The sequence below is a fragment of the Leucoraja erinacea genome, chromosome 22, assembly GCF_028641065.1.
Source record: "Leucoraja erinacea ecotype New England chromosome 22, Leri_hhj_1, whole genome shotgun sequence".
In the NCBI taxonomy this organism is placed as follows: Eukaryota; Metazoa; Chordata; class Chondrichthyes; order Rajiformes; family Rajidae; genus Leucoraja; species Leucoraja erinaceus.
Genome location: NC_073398.1, coordinates 9995949 through 10017062, shown reverse-complemented (window position 1 = coordinate 10017062; position 21114 = coordinate 9995949). Strand labels below are relative to the sequence as shown.

Here is a 21114-nt window from a genome sequence, read left to right as displayed (position 1 = left end):
ATTCGACCACTTTGCATTAGATGGAAAATGCTTCTTCAGTGCCTCTCTTTTGTTTTCCAGAGATGCTGCCTGACACCTCTCCGCTGAGATTACTCCAGCATTTGTCCACTCCAGCATTTGTCCATTCTGATTGTTCAACACGTTTTTGATTTTCGATCGCATGCTTGCCATTTCTCCTTTTCATTAGGGTGAATTTTATGCTTCAGCACAGTCAGCAGAACTTCAAGACACAGGAGAGGGAGCCAGGGGTTCCCTGTAAAGCAGCCAAGGCAATGGACGTGTGGCTCACACACTCACACACTTAATGATGGATGAAAAACACAGCCTGTATTTGAATACTGGTCCCCAGCTCTGATTACCCAAAACACAAAGTGCTGGAGGAACTCAGTGAGTCAGGCAGCACCTGTGAAAGAAATGGCTGGCGACATTTCAGGTCGAGACCCTTAAGGGCCTGCCCCACGGGCATGCTACTCCATGCGGCAAGCGCGACCTAATGTGGTCGCTTGAGCCGTACGGCCTCACGGGGCCGGTCCCACTTCGATCGCCGGAGCCGTATGGAGTTGTGCGGAGCTGATCCTGACATCGCGCGGGGCTCCGAAAAAACTGACACTGTTGAAAAATTCTGCGCAGCAACGGCCCGCCGGCCCGCAGCCGCCTCGACGCTGTACGTCACTTGCGAACTTCCCACGGACTTCGCTCGCACTTCACGTCACTCATTCGACCTCCGCGCGGCCCCCGCTTCGGGTTTGGTCGCGCTTGCCACATGCAGGCGCATGCTGGTGGGACAAGCCTTGTAGGTCGTGCTTGCTGCATGGAGTCGCATGCCCATGGGACAGGCCCTTTGGAGTCATACGGCGTGGAAACAGACCCTTCAGCCCATCTTGCACATGCCGACCAACATGTCCCACCTACACTTGCCCCACCTGCCTGCATTTTGCCCACATTCCTCTAAACCTATCCAATCCATGTACTTGCCTAAATGTTTCTTAAACTTGCAACAGTACTTGCCTCAACTACCTCCGGCGGCCCTTTCCATGCATCCACCACCCTTTGTGTGAAAAAGTTGCCCCTTAGGTTCCTATTAAATCTTTCCCCTCTCACCTTTAACCTTTGTCCTCTGATTCCCCTACTCTGGGCAAGAGACTGTGCACTTACCTGATCTTTTTCTCTCATCTAACCCTTCTGCAGACTGATTCAGTCTCATTTTCCCCACGATCCCCACAACTTTGAGGAGATTCTAGTGATCACCTTCCTCTGAAGTAGGGTCAAAAGGCAAAACATCACCAGACTCAGTCAGAAGAAGGGTTCTGACCCAAAACGTAGTCTGTCCATTCCCTCCAGAGATGCTGTCTGACCTGCTGAGCTCCATCAGCACTTTGTGTTTTGCTTAAGATTCCAGCATCTGCAGTTCCTTGTATCTCCCAAAATACACTGCTCCTCTGTGAAAGGGACACTAGAAAATAAGTCCACAGTCGATCTGGCTCAGTTGCTACTTCTTCTTTCTGATTAATGCTCGTGACAAAACCTGCACAAGTTCCAAGTTGGTCAATGGCCTCAAGATGTGACCACATGATGCATGTCTTTAGTGCTGCATGTCACAAAGTTGCAGTGCCTGAGGGATGTCAGGGGGATCTCTCCCAGTCCTAATTTGCCCCTGTGTATCTCATGCACTTTCTGCATTTGATGCCCTTCGAATGCCATCTGTGAGAGATGTACAGCCCTGGATATTAGTTCACATTGTTCTATGGATCGCAGGCCGTTGGACACTCGGGACATCCCAAGCCAGACGTTCCATTATAAACCTCCGTTACATCGGACTTCTGAACCGCCCACTGATCTCACTCTCCAACCCCTAATTCTGTAAACCCCATCAACCACCCACATGGAGAAGGGTCCCGACCCAAAACATCTCTCTGTCCAAGTGCTCCACGGATGCTGCCTGAACCGCTGAGTTTCCAGCACTTTGTGTTCCCACAGCGTTTCTGAATCACTTCAAACTTCCCAACCCCAATGTAAAGGGCAGTGGTAGAGTTGCTGCCTTACAGCGCCAGAGACCCGGGTTTGATCCTGAATACGGGTCCTGTCTGTACAGAATTTGTACGTTCTCCCCATGGGTTTTCTCCGAGAGCTTCGGTTTCCTTCCACACTCCAATGACGTATAGGTTTGTAGGTTAATTGGCTTGTATAAATGTTAAAATTGTACCTAGTGTAGGATAATGTTGATGTTCAGGGATCGCTGGCCGGTGTGGCCTCGGTGGGCCGAAAGGCCTGTTTCCGCTCTGTATCTCTAAAACTACAGAAAATAATCAAGGACCACTTACACACCAGTCAATCCCTCATTTCCCCTCTCCCACCTATACCATCCAGCCGTTGAAATGTTTACCCTGGGGAAAAAGGATTATGACTGTACCCTATCTATGCCTCTGTACAGGGTAAACTCTGGATGCAGATATCAAAGACTAGAGAGCATGTTTGAGATGAGATGGGCAAAGTTTAAAGGAGACGTGCGGGGCAGGTTTTTTTTTCACACAGAGGGTGGTGGGTACCTGAACGCACTGCCAGGGGTGGTGGTGGAGGCGGTATCAATAGTGGCGTTTAAGAAGCTTTTGGATAGGCGTATGGATATGCAGGGAGTGGAGGACTATAGATTGCCTGCAGGTTAGTTAAACATCATCAGGCATGGGAGATCCTTGGCCTTAATATGCGAGACATGTACGGTGGGTGTCATTAATTAGACTGTTGCGGCTGTAAAGCAGAAACAAAAACGAAACATGAAGAAAAGACGCAACTGAGAACGCAATCAAAATGGCATTTATTCACATACTGATCTCTGCGCTGGTGTGATGGATGAGTTAGGAAACACTTTCCAACAACTGCTGGAAAACTAGGCTATCACCACAACATGCAGGAAGCACATTATGGTTCCCACAGAACCGTGCAGGAGATTTGAAGTGCTGGAGCAACTCAGTTGGTCAGGCAGCATCACTGTAGACCATGGGTTGGTGAAGTCTTTGGGTCAGGGTCCTTCTTCAGACTGACTGTGGGTGGGAGGGGAAGAAAACGGGAAGAGAGGAGGGAAAGAACAAAGCGCGTAGGTAGGATAATGAGCTGAAGAAGGGTCTCCACCCTAAACGTCACCTATTCCTTTCCTCCAGAGATGCTGTCTGACCCACTGAGCTACCCCAGCTTTTTGTGCCTCTCTTCAGGACAAAGCGTGGCAGGTAATCGGAGAACACTGGCAAGGGAGCGTTTTGATAGGCAGATAATCAGACAAAGGCCAGAGATGAGAAGAAAGGTGTGACACAAAAGGATTGAAGAGTTGTGAATTGTGAAGCTAGAGGAAGGAATGTAGTGGGAAACGCTGGAAACCGGAAGGGCAAGGAACAGACTAGCCATGTTGTACAAGATTCAAAAGGGGATCATGGGCATAACTGCAGATAGATACATAACATACTCAACAGAAAGGAGACCAAGAAAGAGAAATGATATGGAAATAAAAACCCCATTCGCCAAGACAGATATTGATAAGAACTCATTCTTTGTAAGAACTTTAAGGGAATGGAATAAACTAGACAACAATATGACAAATCACCTTCACTGGACAGTTTTAGAGGGGGGGGAATAACAGCATGTTAGTGTGCACAACACATCCAAGTTGGCGATATGCAGAGTACTGCCCTGCCGACTACAAATTCAGGGGGTTCAGAAGGTATGTGGAGGGGGAGGGTGGAGGGGAGTAATATGTGTGAGTCCAGGGGAGGGGAAGGAGTTGGCAGTTGGTGGTGGGATAAAGTATGGGTGTGGGAAGGGTATGCCAGCGCTTCATTACCTTTTTAAGGAACTACAACTATTTAAGGAACTGGCTGGTTTTGAAAACTAAACATAAAGTGCTGGAGTAACTCAGCAGGTGCTGCCTGAGCCGCTGACTTACTCCAGCACTTTGTATTTCTTTACTAGCCATGAGAATGTCCTGTACCAGCATACAAACTGTCCACATTGAGTTGCAGGCTGGTTTTGAGCTGAATGACTGTAAGGCAGTGTTTATTTTTGAGCAGCCCAACAAATGCCGGATTTGCGGAATGCAGGAAATGCCAAGGATTGTGCAGACTGTTCCCCTGGGGGTGAATTTGAGAGAGGCGCAGGGGAGAACCTTCACAGAGACGAGGCCAGCCCTACCCACATCTGTCACTAACCATAGAGACACATTACTGGCCATCCTGGGCAAGTGGACAGTCATCACTCAGAAAGCAGAATCCCACCACAGAGAGAGCTCGCTGCTGTACTTGTGCTTGGCCTTCATAACAAGAGGAGTTGAGTATAAGAGCAAAGAGGTCCTTCTGTAGTTGTACAGGGCTATAATGAGACCACACCTGGAGTATTGTGTGCAGTTTTGGTCTCCAAATTTGAGGAAGGACATTCTTGCTATTGAAGGAGTGCAGCGTAGGTTCACAAGGTTAATTCCCGGGATGGCGGGACTGTCATATGTTGAAAGAATGGAGCGACTGGGCTCATATACTCTGGAATTTAGAAGGATGAAAGGGGATCTTATTGAAATATAAGATTATTAAGGGATTGAACACGCCAGAGGCAGGAAACATGTTCCCGATGTTGGGGGAGTCCAGAACCAGGGACCACAGTTTAAGAATAAGGGGAAGGCCATTTAGAATGGAGATGAGGAAAATCTTTTTCACCCAGAGAGTTGTGAATCTATGGAATTCTCTGCCTTAGAAGGCAGTGGTGGCCAATTATCTGGATGCTTTCAAGAGAGAGTTAGATAGAGCTCTTAAAGATAGCGGAGTCAAGGGATATGGGGAGAAGGCAGGAAAGGGGTACTGATTGTGGATGATCAGCCATGATCACAGTGAATGGTGATGCTGGCTCGAAGGGCGAAATAGTCTACTCCTGCACCTATTGTCCATCGTTTATTGTCTAAAGCGTTGGTTCTTTTGAAAAGATGGAAACTGGCAATACCAGCATAATCACTCTCTCTTCTACCCTTGCACACCTCCACTTTCAGGGACAGTTTCTTCCCAGCTGTTATATGAATAATTCTTCCACAACCAGAGAGCAATCCTGAGCTACTACCCTCAGACTATCCTTGATCGGACTTTGCTGGCTTTACCTTGCAATCAATGTCATTCCCTTATCATGTATCTGTACACTGTAAATGACTTGATTGTAATCAGGTATTGTCTTTCCACTGACTGGTTAGCATTCAATAAAAATGTTTCACTGTAGCTCAGTGCACGTGGCCGTAAACTAAACTGTACCGTACTTCTCCAATTGGGCAAAAGGTACCCAGATTCAGGGACAGTTTCTTCCCAGCTGCTATCAGGCAACTGAATCATCCTTCCAACAACTGGAGAGCAGTCCTGAGCTACTATCCACCTCATTGGAGACCCTCGGACTATCTCTGATTGAAATTTACAGGACTTTATCTTGCACTAAACATTATTCCCGATATTTCCTTTATCATGTGTCTGTACACTGTAGACGGCTCGATTGGCATCATTCCGCTGACGGATTAGCAGGCAACAAAAGCTCTTCACTGTACCTCAGTGCACGTGACAATAAACTAATAAGTGAGCTACCGACTTGTTCCATGTGGCAAAAAAACATGCATTAAAAGAAAAGGGTATCAGAGAAATTTAATGGCAATGAAATGCATTCTTTAGTTGTAATCAATTTGTTTTATTTTGCATTTTTTATTCATTATTTTGGCTGATATTACTTAGCCAATCCCATGTTCCTCTCCTGTTGGGCTTGTGACATCTTTACTGTCTCAGTGAAATGCCTTTACAACAAGTCAGGTCGGGTCAATTTTATTCTCCTGTGCACAAGTATTGTGAGTTACAGGTACAATGATAATGCTGCTTGGAGTCCTAGTGGCATGCAGCACGGAAACAGGCCCTTCGGTCCAACTTGTCCACGCTGACCAAGATGCCCCATCTCAGCTAGTTCCATTGGTCTGCAATTGTCCCATATCCCTCCAAACATTTCAGAGGGTGGGGGGGAAGCTGCTGCCACATGCGGCGGCAGGCAGTAGGTAGAGCTGAAGTTTGGTGAACTTTTATAGCTTTGATCACGCCAAATCGTGGCGACACGTGTGTGCAGCCTAGATGAGATCTGGTACATGATTTTACCGGGTTGTATGCAAACTAAAGCATTTCACTGTACCTAGGTACATGTGGCAATAAAATGTCATTGATTCATTAAAGTAAATATTTCCTATCCATGTACCTATCCGAGCATCTTTTAAGTGTATCTATTCTACCTGTATCAACTATCTCATCTGGGAGCTCATTCCATGTACACCCATGTACTTTGTGTGGAAAAAGTTGCCCAGCAGGTTCCCATTGATTCTTGATTCCCCTACTCTGGGTAAACGACTCTGTGCATTTGCCTTATCTATTCCCCTCATGGTTTTATATACCTCTATGAGATCACTCCTTACCCTCCTACACAACAGGAATAAAGTCATAGCCTACCCTACTGTACCTCTCCCTGTAGCTCAGACCCTCGAGTACTGTCGCCACCCTTGTAAATTCTCTCTGCACTTTCACTAGCTTAATGGCATCTTTTCTATAGTAGGGTGACCAAACCTGAACACCATATTCCGTGTGTGACCAAACCAATATCTTGTACAACAGTAACATAACAATCCAATGTCTATAAGTCTATACTTGATACCCTGACTAATGAAAGCCAGTGATCCAAAAAACATCTTCACCACCCTATCAGCCTGTGTCCATACTTTCAGGAAACTGTGTCCTGTACTCCTAGATCCCTCTGCTCTACAACACTACCCAGAGCCCTACCATTCACTGTGAAGGTCCTGCCCTGGTTTGACTTCCCAAAATGTGACACCTCTCACATCCGAATTAGATCACAGCATCACAGGCAGATAAACTCAAACAAGCACACAAACACATAAATTATACTTGAAATACACACATTCTGCAAGATAAAAGAAGCTCTGTCTAAAAAAAATACTTTGGTGCAAAACACAATTGGAAAGGAAACAAGCATTTGAGTTTATCAAGTTTTCACCTCATACTGGGAAATCATAATCCAACTAGCCCACCTTGTTAACTGCATCAGTATGACCAGGTCATCAATCTTGTATCCTGTCTTGAGGAGATCTCCTCAAGGTATGCCTACTTTGAAGAAGTTATATCCTGTCTTATTTGCCAATTCCTACATGTGAAAAGACGACTTTACAAAAATTGCAATAAGAAACACACTTGACCCCTAAACCCTCTCCTACTCCAATCAAATGTCATGCAGCCGGTTCTGTTCTTTATATTCAACTATGTATCCAGTTCACTTTTAAACCGGATCAAAAGTCGGTGCAGACTCCACGGGGCTGAAGGGCCTGTTTTCATGCTGCATTTCGACACAAAACTAAAACTAACCCAAGTGAAGTTATTGGTGGTAGACAAAAGTGCTGGAGAAACTCAGCAGGTGAGGCAGCATCTATGGAGCGAAGGAAATCTTTCACCCAGAGTAGGGGAATCAGACTGAAGTGATTGTCTCTTTCTAAACAGCGCCAAAGACCCGGGTTCGATCCTGATCTCGGATGCTGTCTGTGTGTGGAGTTTGCACGTTCTCTGTGACGTGTGGGTTTCTGTGACCGTGTGGGTTTCTTTTGCGGGTTTGTAGTTTAATTGGCTCTCTGTAAGTTGTCCTTTGTGTGAAGGGATTGGATGAGAAAGTGGTACAACAGCGGACTAGTGTGAACGGGTGATCGATGGTCGGCATGGGCTGGAGGGCCTTTTTGCCATTCTGTATCTTTTAATCAGTGCAATGATCAGGTACTTCATGTTCGTCTAGCCACTGCCTTAACATGACAGAAACCTGCATGCTGTCTGTGTGGAGTTTGCACGTTCTCTCATTGGCCACGTAGATTCTTCCAGGTGTTCCATTTTCCTCCAACATCCCAAAGCCTTTGGGTTGGAAGGTTAGTTCACCCATACATTACTTCTTTCATTTTAGTTTTAGAGAAACAGGCCCGCACCGACCAGCGATTCCTGCACATTAACATTATCCTACACACACACACGAGGGACCAAGCAAATTTACCTACATACCTGTACGTCTTTTGAGTGTGGGAGGAAACCAAAGAGATCATAGAAAACCCACGCGGTCACGGGGAGAACGTACAAACTCCGTGCAGACATCACCTGTAGTCGGGATTTAACCCGGGTCTCCAGTGCTGCAAGCGCTGTAAGGCAGCAACTCTACCGCTGCACCACTATGAAGCCCTGTGCCTTAATGTACTTGTATGTACCCGATATTTTATGAACGTCTACCAACTAACTGGGGCGGCAATAAATTGGTTTGATCCAGACCTTGGGTACTGTCTGTACGGAGTTTGTATGTTCTCCCCGTGACTGTGTGGGTTTTTTCCGGGTGCTCCGGTTTCCTCCCACACTCCAAGGACATACAGGTTTGTAGATTAATTAGCTTTGGTAAAAATGGTAAGTGTCCCTAGTGTGTAGGATAGTGCTAGTGTACAGGGTGATTGCTGATCGGCATGGAAACGGTGGGTTGAAGGACCTGTTTGCATGCTGTATCTAAACTAAACTAAATTATTGCCGTGATATCTTGCCCACTTTTGGTATATCAAATCAGGGCGGCACGGTGGCGCAGCGGTAGAGTTTCCGCTATACAGCGCCAGAGACCCAGGTTCGATCCCGACTATGGGTGCTGTCTGCACGGAGTTTGTGCCTTCTCCCTGTGACCTATGTGGGTTTTCTCCAAGATCTTTGGTTTCCTCCCACACTCCAAAGGCATACAGGTTTGTAGGTTAAATGGCTTGGTATGAATGTAAAATTGTCCCTAGTGTGTGGCAATGTGCGGGGATCACTGCTCGGTTTCAGCGCTGCATCTCTAAACGTAACGAAACTAAATCAATATCACCCTCAGAGTGGTGATGGAGATGGAGGGAGGATGGTGGAGGGGATCTGTCACTTTGCTTCTGGAGGGTAAAGAAGCAGTCTACAGGTCTGCACACAAACAGGCGAATAGTGAAAGTGGGTTTACACACTCCTGGGGAATGTTGCATTGGATTCCAGCCACCATTATGAAATAATATCACACAGCTGCAAATCATTTAAAGTGAAACCACGTAAACTGAAGCAAATGGATTGTAAATGAATGATTTTAAACCCTGTATTGTTCCTTCATTTAAGGAATCTTTCTCAGCCCTCTGGCACTTCCCTGGTAAGTAATCGCTCAATGATTGCAATGGTATTTAAAAGTAAATCGCCAGATATAAACATTCACAAGGATAGCCCTGATCGAAGTTTGCAGCATTAACTTTACCAATGACTTCATGACTGGAAAATTTGTAATAGATGGACCTTTAATATACCCACACAATATTCTCCATGTTGGTTGAAGGCATTTGGTCTAAATGTTAAGAAGAATGTCACAGTCATAAAGCACGGACACAGGCCCTTCAGCCCAATTTACTAGTCCACGCTGCCCAAGATGCCCCATCTGTGCGAGTCCTATTTGCGTTTGGTCAATATCCCACTAAACCTTTACTATCCATGTACCTTTCCAATTGACTCTTAATCATTGTTATTGTATCTGCCTCAACTACATCTTCTGACAACTTGTTCCATTTACCCACGCCCCTCGTTCCATTTACCCACCACCCCTCAGGTTCCTATTAAATCTTTCTCCTCTCACCTTAAAAAACTGAAAAAATCTAAAGAAGGGCCTCAACCCAAAACGTCACCCATTCCTTCTCTCCCCGGAGATGCTGCCTGTCCCGCTGAGTTACTGCAGCTTTTTGTGTCTTTCTTCGGATTAAATCAGCGTCTGCAGTTCCCTCCTACACATTCCAAACTTCTTTAATCAATTTCCCTGACTGATGAATTAATTCTTTAAGCATCTAAGTTGATGACTGTAGGAACAAAAATGGAACGGCCACCCAGAGTTGGGGTTCGAAGTAACGGACGATTTAGCCAGACAAAGCTGACCTCCCAAGTGTGAAAGAAGGCACTGCAGAGACTCAAACATCACCCATTCCTTCTCTCCAGAGATGCTGCCTGCCCCGCTGAGTTTGTTTGCTCGCGTGTTAAGGGTCTGTCCCACTTTGCCGTCATTTACGCGACAGGCCGGTCGTGACTGCCGCACGATGGTCGTGCGCATCATCATGCGTCCACACAGCTGGCTGGAGCACGTTACGTCATTTGAAGATGGACACAAAATGCAGGAGTAACTTAGTGGGACCGACAGCATCACTGTAGAGAAAGAATGGATGACATTTCGGATCGAGACTCTTCTTCAGTCTGAAAGAAGGGTCTTGACCCGAAACGTCACCTATTGCTTCTCTCCAGAGATGCTGCCGGTCCCACTGAGTTACTCCTGCATTTTGTGTCTATCTCCAATTGTCTTGGCCCCGCTCTGGGGGTAGGAGTGGGGGCGGATCCAGATCCACAACGGCCGTGAGCCCCAGGCCGATCTCGGCGATCGTTTTCCTGCGTCTGCTGCTGTTGGAGGTGAGACTTTACGTTGCACCAGGGTCTTGGGCCTGTCCCACTTTGGCCGTCAGTTACGCGACAGGCCGGTGGCGCACCAAGATTTAGTGCAGGACGAAATCCACACTCCTCCACGCCACTCCGTGTGCCTGTTCCGCGCTACCCAAGCGCTAGCAGCTCGCGTAAATGGCGAGCGAATCACAGCGAAGTGGGACAGGCCCTTTAGACGGCGCAAAGCTCGCTGTTGGCTTCCGTCGTCGCCCAACATGTTGACAGAATTGATCGCCCAATGCATCGTGTCGCCGTTTCCGGGGATCGCCACGAGGAAGTTTCTGTCATGATCCCCGCCTGCTGAGTTACTCCAGCTTTTAGTGTCTATCTCCCGAGTGTGACTTTGGTACATTTTTTATATTCTCAGATGACGAGGTTACTCAGGGATTCGATTAACAGTAACAAGATTTTGCAGAGATTAACAATACAACAAAGTCTTAATTACAGATGGAACTCAGAAAGACTGAGTTAGGTCACAAACAGAATGAGATGATTGTCCACAAGTCTAAATTCATTAACAGTAAATCCAAATTTCTGTTACAATGTTGGGTGCACGCATAATCAATGACATTCCTGTGAGGCTTAGTCTGCCGTTTCCTGTCACCAGATTAACACAATCCACATCCTCACCCATTAATTATTAGCCTTCACCTCCAGTATCTGGCCCTCACTATCGCTTACCCCACAACCCCTGCAGCAATGACTGAGAAAGGCAGGGCATTGAAACGTTATTCCTTCGACCCGATAAAGATATTAAGGGATGTAATAAAGGAATGAATAGGACTAGCTATTTCCTTTTGCAGGAAAATCTACAGCCAGTGGAATTTGATTTAAAGTTAGCATTATAGAATTGTAGAATCATTACCGTTTTCTGACGGCAAGGGCGATTCGGGAAAAAATACCACGTAGAGACAAGGAACTGCAGACGCTGGTTTACAAAAAAAAAGACACAAAGTGCTGGAGTAACTCAGCGGGTCAGGCTGCATCTTTGGGGAACTTGGGTAGGTGACGTTTCAATCTGGAGAAGGGTCCCGACCCGAAACATCACCTTTCCATGTTCTCCAGAGATGCTGCCTGACCCGCTGAATTACTCCAGCACTTTGAGTCTTTTATTTTTAAAACTCCGCTTCCTTTTACCCAAGATTAAAATTAAATGTTTTGTTAGTGCAGATTTGGACAGCAAGCATTGTTTTGTTGATCTCTGCCCATTGATAATTGGGCCATTGACTTTCTTCCCTGTACATCATGGTTGCTTAGAATGAAGGGGCAGGCTGGGGTGGGGAGAGTGTGTAGGCATAGCCTATGTAATCAGTCTGCCCCACGCCACTTTTATCAGATCTTTTACTGCACTTAATAGTTCATCTCAGCAACATTGTTGGTGGTTCCACAACTGACAGGGTCAACAATGCCACAAGTAACAATGAAATGCTTTCGCATATGTGTATTTTACCTAATTTGGTCTCAGATAAGTAGAAATTTGGGGATGGACACAAAAAGCTGGAGTAACTCAGTGGGTCTGGCAGCATCTCTGAAGGCAGCAGACTAAAGAAGGGTCTCGACCGAAAAAGTCACCAATTCCTTTTCTCCTGAGATGCCGCCTGACCGTCTGAGTAACTCCAGCACTTTGTGTCTGTCTTCGGTGTAAACCAGCACCAACAGTTCCTTCCTACACAAGAGAAATCTGGAGCCTTTTATCTCCAGTTTTACCCAACCACTCCCTCCCACCAATACCCTGCTCAGGTCGTGCAGCACAGTAACAGATCCTTCGTCCCAACTTGGCCATGCCAACCAAGATACCCCATCTACACAATCCCGCATGCCTGTGTTAGACCCCTATCCCTCCAGACCTGTCTGATCCATGTACTACCTCCTCTGGCAGCTTGTGTTCCATATACCCACCACCCTCTGAGTGAAAAAGGTTGCCACTCAGGTTCCTATTAAATATCTCCCCCCTCACCTTAGAATGTTGTCCTCTAGTATTAGATTCCCCAACTCTGGTAAAATACTCTGCATTCACCCTATCTATTCTCCATCTGAAGGTGTACCTGAGGATTTCAGCTGTTGTGTCAAGCTTTTCCTCATTTTCTCTAATATCACTTCAACCAGCAACTTTGCGTAAAAAAAATTAAACATTAAATCGTCAGCAAAAACTACTAAGTTTGAGAACAAACTTCTTGCAAGAATCAAAATTGGTTTGAGCATGTATCCACGAAGGCCTCCGTAATAATGGCCCTTGTGAATGTGAATGACAAGATGTCGATGCTTTCACTGAAGCACTGCTACATTACTGAGAGCTGCCAGTGTTCTGTTGGTCTCTGTCGTCAGTGCCTTAGTCAGCACTGGTCCACGATGACCATTGGTGGCAACAAATGAATCAGATCCTACAAGAACGTACAAGCCATATTATCCAGGAGCAACAAGAAAGACACTTTTGTCATTTATTTGGACGCCCAATTGTAAGAGCTGCCATTGTGTAGCAATGAAGCATTGGCAGCGACGGTGGGAGAGCCAATGAGATGGGTGTCCAGGCAACCTTTGTAAGGGGTGAGGCAAACAGGACAGAAATGTTAAGGTGCACGTCACCAATGTTAAAGTGCAGAGTGAATAGAGGAATACAGTTAGATTATGTGTGTGTTTGTGTGTGTTTCTATGTATGTGGGTGTTTCTGTGTGTGTGCATGTTTCTGTGTGTATGTAACAGCATTTGTGTGGTTCGATGTGTGTGTGTGTGTGTGATGTTTGTGTGGTGTGTGTGTGTGTGTGTGTGTGTGTGTGTGTGTGTGTGTGTGTGTGTGTGTGTGTGCCTGTGTGTATGTGTGTGTGTGTGTGTGTGTGTGTGTGTGTGTGTGTGTGTGTGTGTGTGTGTGTGTGTGTGTGTGTGTGTGTGTGTGTGTGTGTGTGTGTGTGTGTGGTGTACGTGAGGTCTGTGTGTGCCTGCATGTGTGACAGGGAGAGAGACGGAGGTGGATTTGAATGCGGTCATGTGGAAGCCACACCCACTCTTATGTCTCCTCTGGTGACAACAGACATTAAGAGGGGGCTCATGAAAGAGATTGTTGTGGGGGCGGTGGTGGTGGCTCTGATTATGAAGATGGAATCTTGAGAAAGAATTGACATGGAAGTGGACAATGGAGTGCAGACACTCAAGAGATGAAGTTCTCAGCGTGTCCCAGTCTGCAGAGAGACCACAAACAGAAAGGGCATTAAATAGGGGGAATCCCTGGGTCATGAATGACCTGACTCGCGGAAATCTAACTTTGCACAGATGCTCCCATACATATTCTAAACATTTTATGTTTGTCATAACAACATAATTACCTGAAGAAGTTTTCTGACCCGAAGCTTTGCCTATCTATTCCCCCCGCAGTTGCTGCCTGACCTGCTGAGTTCCTCCATAATAATAAAATATATATAATGAATACCAACAACATATTATTGTTAGTCAAAACATAAAGTGCTGGAGGAACTCAGGCAGCATCTGTGGAGGGAATGGACAGGCAAATTTTTGGGTATACACTGTACATATATCCCATGAGTTTAATTATAGCTAGTGTCAGGTGATTACTCATTGAGTATTATAGTAATTATTAAAGGTGTAGGGAGAGGAATACAGCATGGTACCAAAGGAAACCCACATCTGTAAAAGGGGAGAAGGGCAAACTGAAGAAGGGTTTCGACTGGAAACGTTGCCTATTTCCTTTGCTCCATAGATGCTGCCTCACCCGCTGAGTTTCTCCAGCACTTCTGTCTACCTCCACCTATCACTTGCCAGGATTTGCCCTGCCCCCACTTCTCGTTTCCAGCATTCTTCACACCCCCTCCCCACACACTCCAGCAGTCTGAAGAAGAGTCCCGACCAAAACATCGCCTGTCCATTCCCTCCACAGATGCTGCCTGACCTAAGTTCAATGGATACTGAACCACAATCAACCTGAGCTATAATTCCAGGCATTCTCAACTTAAGCCTCTCCATCCCCCTAACATTCTTTCCTTTAAGACAATCCTTAACCCATCACATTGAACACGTTTTGGATCATCTTGGAGGCACAAAAAAATGCAGCTGCTGCTTTACAGATCATCTCCCCTGATTTCTCTTTACATGCCGGGTATTAAATATTTTTGATTGAGTGATTGAGAGATAGGGCATTGATTGATTGAAAGATAAAGCTATTGTGTGGGGAGTGACTGCAAAAGTGTGGCCCATATTCCTCTAAACATTTCCTATCTATTTTCCTGAGAGTGTTTAGAGAGATAGAGGATGGAAACAGGCCCTTCGGCCCATCGATCACCCATTCACACCAGTTTCTATGTTATCCCACCTTCTCGTCCTTACACACCATGGGGCAATTTACACTGGGCCAATTAACCTAAAGCTCCACACATCTTTGGGATGTGGGAGTAAACCGGAGCACCCGAAGGAAATCCCCACGGTCACAAGGAGAACGTGCAATCTCCACACACGGACAGCACCCGAGGTCAGGATCAAAACTGGATCTCTGTTGCTCTGAGGCGCTGGCTCCACCTGCCGCCCAACTGTACCTGTCCAAATGTCTTTGCGAAAGCAGGATAACGTAGAACTAGTATGAACGGGTGATCGATGGTCAGCATGGGCCGAAGGGCCTGTTTCCACGCCGCACCTGTTAATCAATCAAACAATTGACCCGACCAAAGCAAGTTTTGGAAATGTGAACTCCACTGATTATTAATAATGCAGTGGGAATGAAAAGCACCTGCACCATCTCATTCTGCAAAGTGATTCTCTGCCTGTGTGAAGAATGGGGACAAAACAGACGTACTGTCTGTAAAGATAGAAATATTTTAATGATAGAAATGGAGCATTGTCAATGAGGCCAAGTCAATGGATATTTTTAAGGCAGAGATAGATAGATTATTGATTAGTACAGGTGTCAGACTTTATGTGAAGAAGGCGGGAAAATGGGGTTAGGAGGGAGAGATGGATCAGCCATGATTGAATGGTGGAGTGGACTTGATGGGCCGAATGGTCTAATTCTACTCCTATCACATGATCTTATGAATGAAATCCTCAACGGTGAATATGCTACATCTCTCAAACTGAACTAAACTAATGTCTAAAGAAGTGTCTCAAACCAAAACGCCACCTATTCCTTTTACTCCAGAGATGCTGCCTGACCTACTGAGTTACTCCAGCTACTTCGGTTTAAACTGAGCATCTGCAGTTCCTTCCTGCACACAAATTAAATCTCCAAGTGGACACGGCAAAGGTAAAGGCTGATGAAAAAGCAGTAATTAAAGAATGGGTTCGACTGGGCTTGTGTTCATTGGAATTTAAAAGGATGAAATCTTATAGAAACATCAAATTCTTAAAGGATTGGACCAAGCTAGATGCAGGCAAAATATTCCCGATGTTGGGGGAGTCAAGAACCAGGGATCACAGTTTAAGAATAAGGGGTTTTAGGATATTTAGGATTGAGATGAGGAAAAACTTCTTCACCCAGAGAGTTGTGAATCTGTGGAATTCTCTGCCACAGAAGGCAGTGGAGGCCACTTCGCTAGATGCTTTTAAGAGAGAGTTAAATATAGCTTAGGGCTATGGGGGGAAAAAGCAGGAACGGGGAACTGATTTTAGAATGGTGGTGCTGGCTCGAAGGGTCGAATGGCCTACTCCTGCACCTATTTGTCTGTGTTTTGCTTCCAATATCAGGAGAATTGGAGGAGCGCTTCTATTAGAGACAATACTATAGCGATCAGTTCACGTGATGCTGGGGCTACTGTAGGCGTGATTATAGTGTGTCTTGCTGTAAGTATGAGGTGTTTCAGGTCAGATGTGGCCGTGCACAGCACAGGGGCTGTATGAGATGTGTGAGTAACGGCACGGCGTGGAAGGAGAAAGGCAGGGTATTTAAAGGCGATGGTTCACACAGCGCAGACAGTCAGCTAGCTGCTCCTGCAAGCAACTTCACTTCAACAGTGAAACATAATCCCCGTCGGACGCTCCTGGAACCTGGTCCTTTCAGGGATGGCAGACAAAGCAAACAGCGGGCAGAACTGGTCATCTTTCTCCGAGTAAGTGCTGCTCTAAACCTCCCCCCGCTATGTGATTTACTGTGTGTGTGTGCGTGAGGGGGAGGTCGTGTTTGCAGTGAATGAAAGATGCAGTGTCCCCTCCCTTACCTCGTCGAGAACAGATCAAAGTGCCAAACAAAGGACACACATGATGGGGTGTATACTTGTCCACTCTACATGGGGTGCTCGGCAGATACAGGCCTTTCAATAGGCTTTTGGTTCTACCCAGTCCCTCCAGCAGCGTGCATTAAGCTGGAAAGAGCGCAGAGACGATTGACGATGTTGCCAGGATTGAGCTACAGGGAGAGGTGGGGCAGGGTAGGGCTTTGTTCCTGGCAAAGGAGATTAATGGGGGTGATCATACCGAGGTGTATAACATTATCATGGGAATGGATAGTGAATGCACAGTTACATTTACCCAGAGATGGGGAACCAAGAACTAGAGGGGTGATCCTATAGAGGTGTATAAAATAGTGGAGGGTGGAGAAGGGGGGGGGGGGGGGGGGTTGTGAATGCTCAGTCTGTTACCCAGAGTAGGGAAATCAGAGCCCAGAGGACATGGGTTTAAGGTGAGAGGGGAAAGTCTTAATTAGGAACCTAAGATAGACACAAAACACAGGAGTAACTCGGCAGGACAGGCAGCATCTCTGGAGAGAAGGAATGGGTGACGTTGTGGGTTGAAACCCTTCTTCAGACTGATGTCAGGGAGAGGGAGATACATAGATAAGGAATGTAAGTTGTGAAAATAGGACAAAGGGGATGGAGATCAAGGAAGATGTAGTTAGCTGTAAGGTAGACAAAAATGTGGGAGAAACTCAGCGGGTGAGGCAGCATCTATGGAACGAAGGGATAGGTGACGTTTCGGGTCGAGACCCTTCTTCAGACATTCTTGTAGTTAGCCGTTATCATTATTAGCTGGGAGAAGATAACAACAATGCAAACAGAGATAAAATGTAGTCGGAGACAGTAAGACTGGTCTGAACATATAATTAGGAACCTATTAAGGTTGAGGGTGGTGGGTGTATGGAACATGCTGCCAGAGGAGGTAGATAAGGCAGGTACTATAACAGCATTTGAAAGACACTTGGACAGGTACATGGATCGGAACGGTTTAGAAGGACATGGGCCAGTTTGATTTTAACTTGGTCCTGTTTAGCGCCTTTAATAAAATCAGCACAGACAAAGGTTTAAGGGCGGCACAGTGGCGCAGCTGGTAGAACTGCTGCCCCACAGCGCCAGAGGACCGGGTCCGATCCTGACCTCGGGTGCTGTCGGTGTGTCGAGTTTGCACGTTCTCCCTGTGACCGCATGGGTTCCTTCAGGTGCTCTGGTTTCCTCCCACATCCCAAAGATGTGTGGGTTTGTAGGTTAATTGGCCCTCTTGCTCCTAGTGTGTTGGGAGTGGATACAAAAGTGGGATAAAGTAGAACCAGTGTGAGCGTGTAATCGATGGTCGGAGTGACTTGGGGGCTGAAGGCCTGTTTCAATGCTGTGTCTTTCATTCAATTAATTCAATTAATCAATACACATGTTGCTCACTTCAACGGGCAACACATCTGGGCGGTACAGGGGTGCAGCGGCAGATTTGCTGCCTCACAGCGCCCGTTCAATCCGTACTAGGGGAGCTGCCTGTATGTAGCTTATATGTTCTCCATGTGACCAGGTGGGTTTTCTCTGGGTAACCCAGTTTCCTCCCACCCTTCAAAGACGTACAGGTTTGTAGATTAATTGGCGTTGGTAAAAAATTGTAAAATTGGCCCTAGGTGTGTAGGATAGTGTTAGTGTAGGATAGTGTACGAGATGATCGCTGGTCAGCACGGACTCGGTGTGCCAAAGGGCCTGTTTCCGCGCTGTATCTCTGAAGTCTAATAGGGAGTATGGCATTGTTAGTTAACAGTATCACAAAGAATACAGCTGCGTTTTAGCTCCTGTGAGAGTGAACCTTTCCGGATGTCTGTTGTGAGAGGGCTGGCCTGCTGTGGCAGCGAGCTCACTTGTTGCTGGACAGTAGTCTTGCTGTTGGCAGGAGTGGAAACCCATTCAAAAGCTAAACCCACGCACAGCTCCCAGCTTATCTCGGCTTCTCCTGGTGTTTAGGGTGGGATTAGTCAGAGAGTTTTGCTGCTTGCCATTGTTCTATTGACATCTACCGACCAGGAAACAGGGCACACTGAGACTACAGTGGCAGATCTGCCTTCGCACGTAGCTAGTAACATTGTGAGGATCAAACTGCTCCCTGTTGAACAAATGTGAGGCAAAGATGGTTCAATGGTACTTTATTTTCACATGTACTGAGCTACAGTGAAATTAATTTTTCACATACAGTTCAGTAAAAGTATTACTATACATAAACACAATCTTAGTTAACTAAAAGTGACTGTAAGTTATCAGTTGAATGTAAGCAAGGATATGTTGACTTTTGTGCTAGAAAATAATTGCAAGGTAATAATAACTAGAGTAGATGCAAAGAACTAGTTTAAATGCTGGTTTAACTGAAACCAGATGCTGATTTTAAAAAGACACAAGGTGCTGGAGTAACTCAATGGGTCAGGCAGCATCTCTGGACAACATGGGACAGGTGATGTTTCGGGTGGGGACCCTTCTAACTAGTGCTCTTTCTTACCAATGTTGCGACTTATTGTGTGCAGTTCTGGTCGCAAGGAGACACAAGGAACTGTAGATGTTTGAATCATGGGCAAAACACAAAGTGCTGGGTGAACTCAGTGGGTCAGACAGCATCTGCGGAGGGAAATGGATAGTCTGAAGAAGGGTCCCGAATCGAAACGTCGCCTGTTCTTTCCCTCCATGGATGCCACCTGGCCCGCTGAGTTCCTCCAACACTTTGTGACTCCAGCATCTGCAGTTCCCTGTGTCTCCATCGCTGGAACTCACTATCCCAGACACAGACACAGCACTCATCTCCAGCGCCTGGTCCCTGTTGTAGAAGTAAAGAACTGCAGATGCTGGTTAATAAACTAAAGGGCACAATATGCTGGAGTAACTAAGCAGGTCATACCGTGAGGAGATTTCACAGTGGAGCAGTCAAAATGTAAAAAACAAAGAACTGCAGGTGCCGGTATATTGTGTAATGCACAATACCCTGAGAAGATGTCTGAAGAAGGGTCTCGACCCGAAACGTCACCTATCCATGTTCTCCAGAGATGCTGCCTGACCCGCTGAGTTACTCCAGCACTTTGTGTCCTGTAGTACGCTGTTCCTTTTCTGCAGTGTTACCAAGAATTAAAATATTATCTTCCTTCAATTCATTCAAGCGTGTACCAATTAGTTATTAGATGCCCAACGTAAACTTGAGGAAGAACATCTCCCCTGCGGGGGCATTACACACTGCTGGACTCAATACACTCTATCTTTTTGTCTGTATCATAACAGTCATCATTTTGGCACAGTTTTTAGTTTTCTCTGTCCCGATCCTTTCTATGATCAAAGTATCATGCAGACAAGGTAGTATATTCTGATCCCAACATCTTCTGTTCTACCCCATCCCTCCCACTCCATCTCTGCAGTAAATGCTAACTTGTTTTCTCTTTTTCTCAGTCCTGACAAAGGCTCGCTAACCTGAAACATTTTACTGTTTCTCTTTCCGCGGAAGCTGCCTGACCTGCTGAGTGTTTTCAGTATTTTCAGCAAGTCCCAGACTTATTTGAAACAAAACACGAAATGCTGGAGTAACTCAGCGGGTCAGGCGGCATCTCTGGAGAACAAGGATCAGATGCCGAACCAAACCATCACCTATCCATGTCCTCCACAGCTGCTGCCTGGCCCTCTGAGTTACTCCAGCACTTTGTTTTTTACTCAAGATTCCAGCATCTGCAGTTCTTTGTGTCTCCAGACTTGTTTATGTGTATATTGTGATCCTTATTGATAAACAAAATTGAATAATTAAAAGGATTATTTGCTAAAGGCTGATTGTGAGGCGAGTTTTTTATGTGAATCATGGACAGCATGATGTTAGAGACCCGGGTTCAACCCTGTCCTCGGCTGCTGTTTGTGTGGAGTTTGCACATTCTCCCTGTGACCCTGTGGGTTTTCTCCAGGCACTCTGGTAATCTTCCGCATCCCAAAGATGTGCGGGTTTGTAGGTTAATTGTCCCTCTAAATGTCCCCTAGTGTGTAGGAAATGGATGAGAAAGTGGGATAACAGAACTAGTGTGAACGGGTGATCAATGGTCAGCATGGTCTCTGTGGGCCAAAGGGCCCGTTTCCATGCTGCATCTCTTTTTAAACAATCATGTTATCGCTACTGATGGTAGCTTAATTCCAATTTTATTGAGTTAATACAATTTTGATTTAGTTTAGTTTAGAGATACAACGCAGAAACAGGCCCTTCGACCCACCGAGTTCGTGCCGACCAGCGATCTCTACATATTAACACTATCCTACACACACTAGGGACAATTTACATTTATTCCAAGGCAATTAACCTACAAACCTGTACGTCTTTGGAGATCTCAGTGAAAACCCACGCAAGTCAGGGGGAGAGCGTACAAACTGTGTACAGACAAGCA

General features: G+C 46.1%; 1 protein-coding gene across 4 annotated transcripts in view; it reads left to right on the top strand.

Annotated features, from left to right (window-relative positions):
- Positions 1 to 21114, top strand: part of LOC129707706 (non-muscle caldesmon-like) — a 175540-nt gene that overhangs the window by 98510 nt on the left and 55916 nt on the right. Inside the window, exon 1 of one of the 4 annotated variants that reach the window (XM_055652931.1) lies at positions 16281 to 16588. The exons of the other annotated variants lie outside the window; for them this stretch is intronic. Coding sequence (XP_055508906.1) covers positions 16542 to 16588 — 47 coding nt within the window. The 5' untranslated portion in view covers positions 16281 to 16541. Of the gene's footprint in view, positions 1 to 16280; positions 16589 to 21114 lie in introns of those variants that run through there. 4 annotated transcript variants of the gene reach the window in all.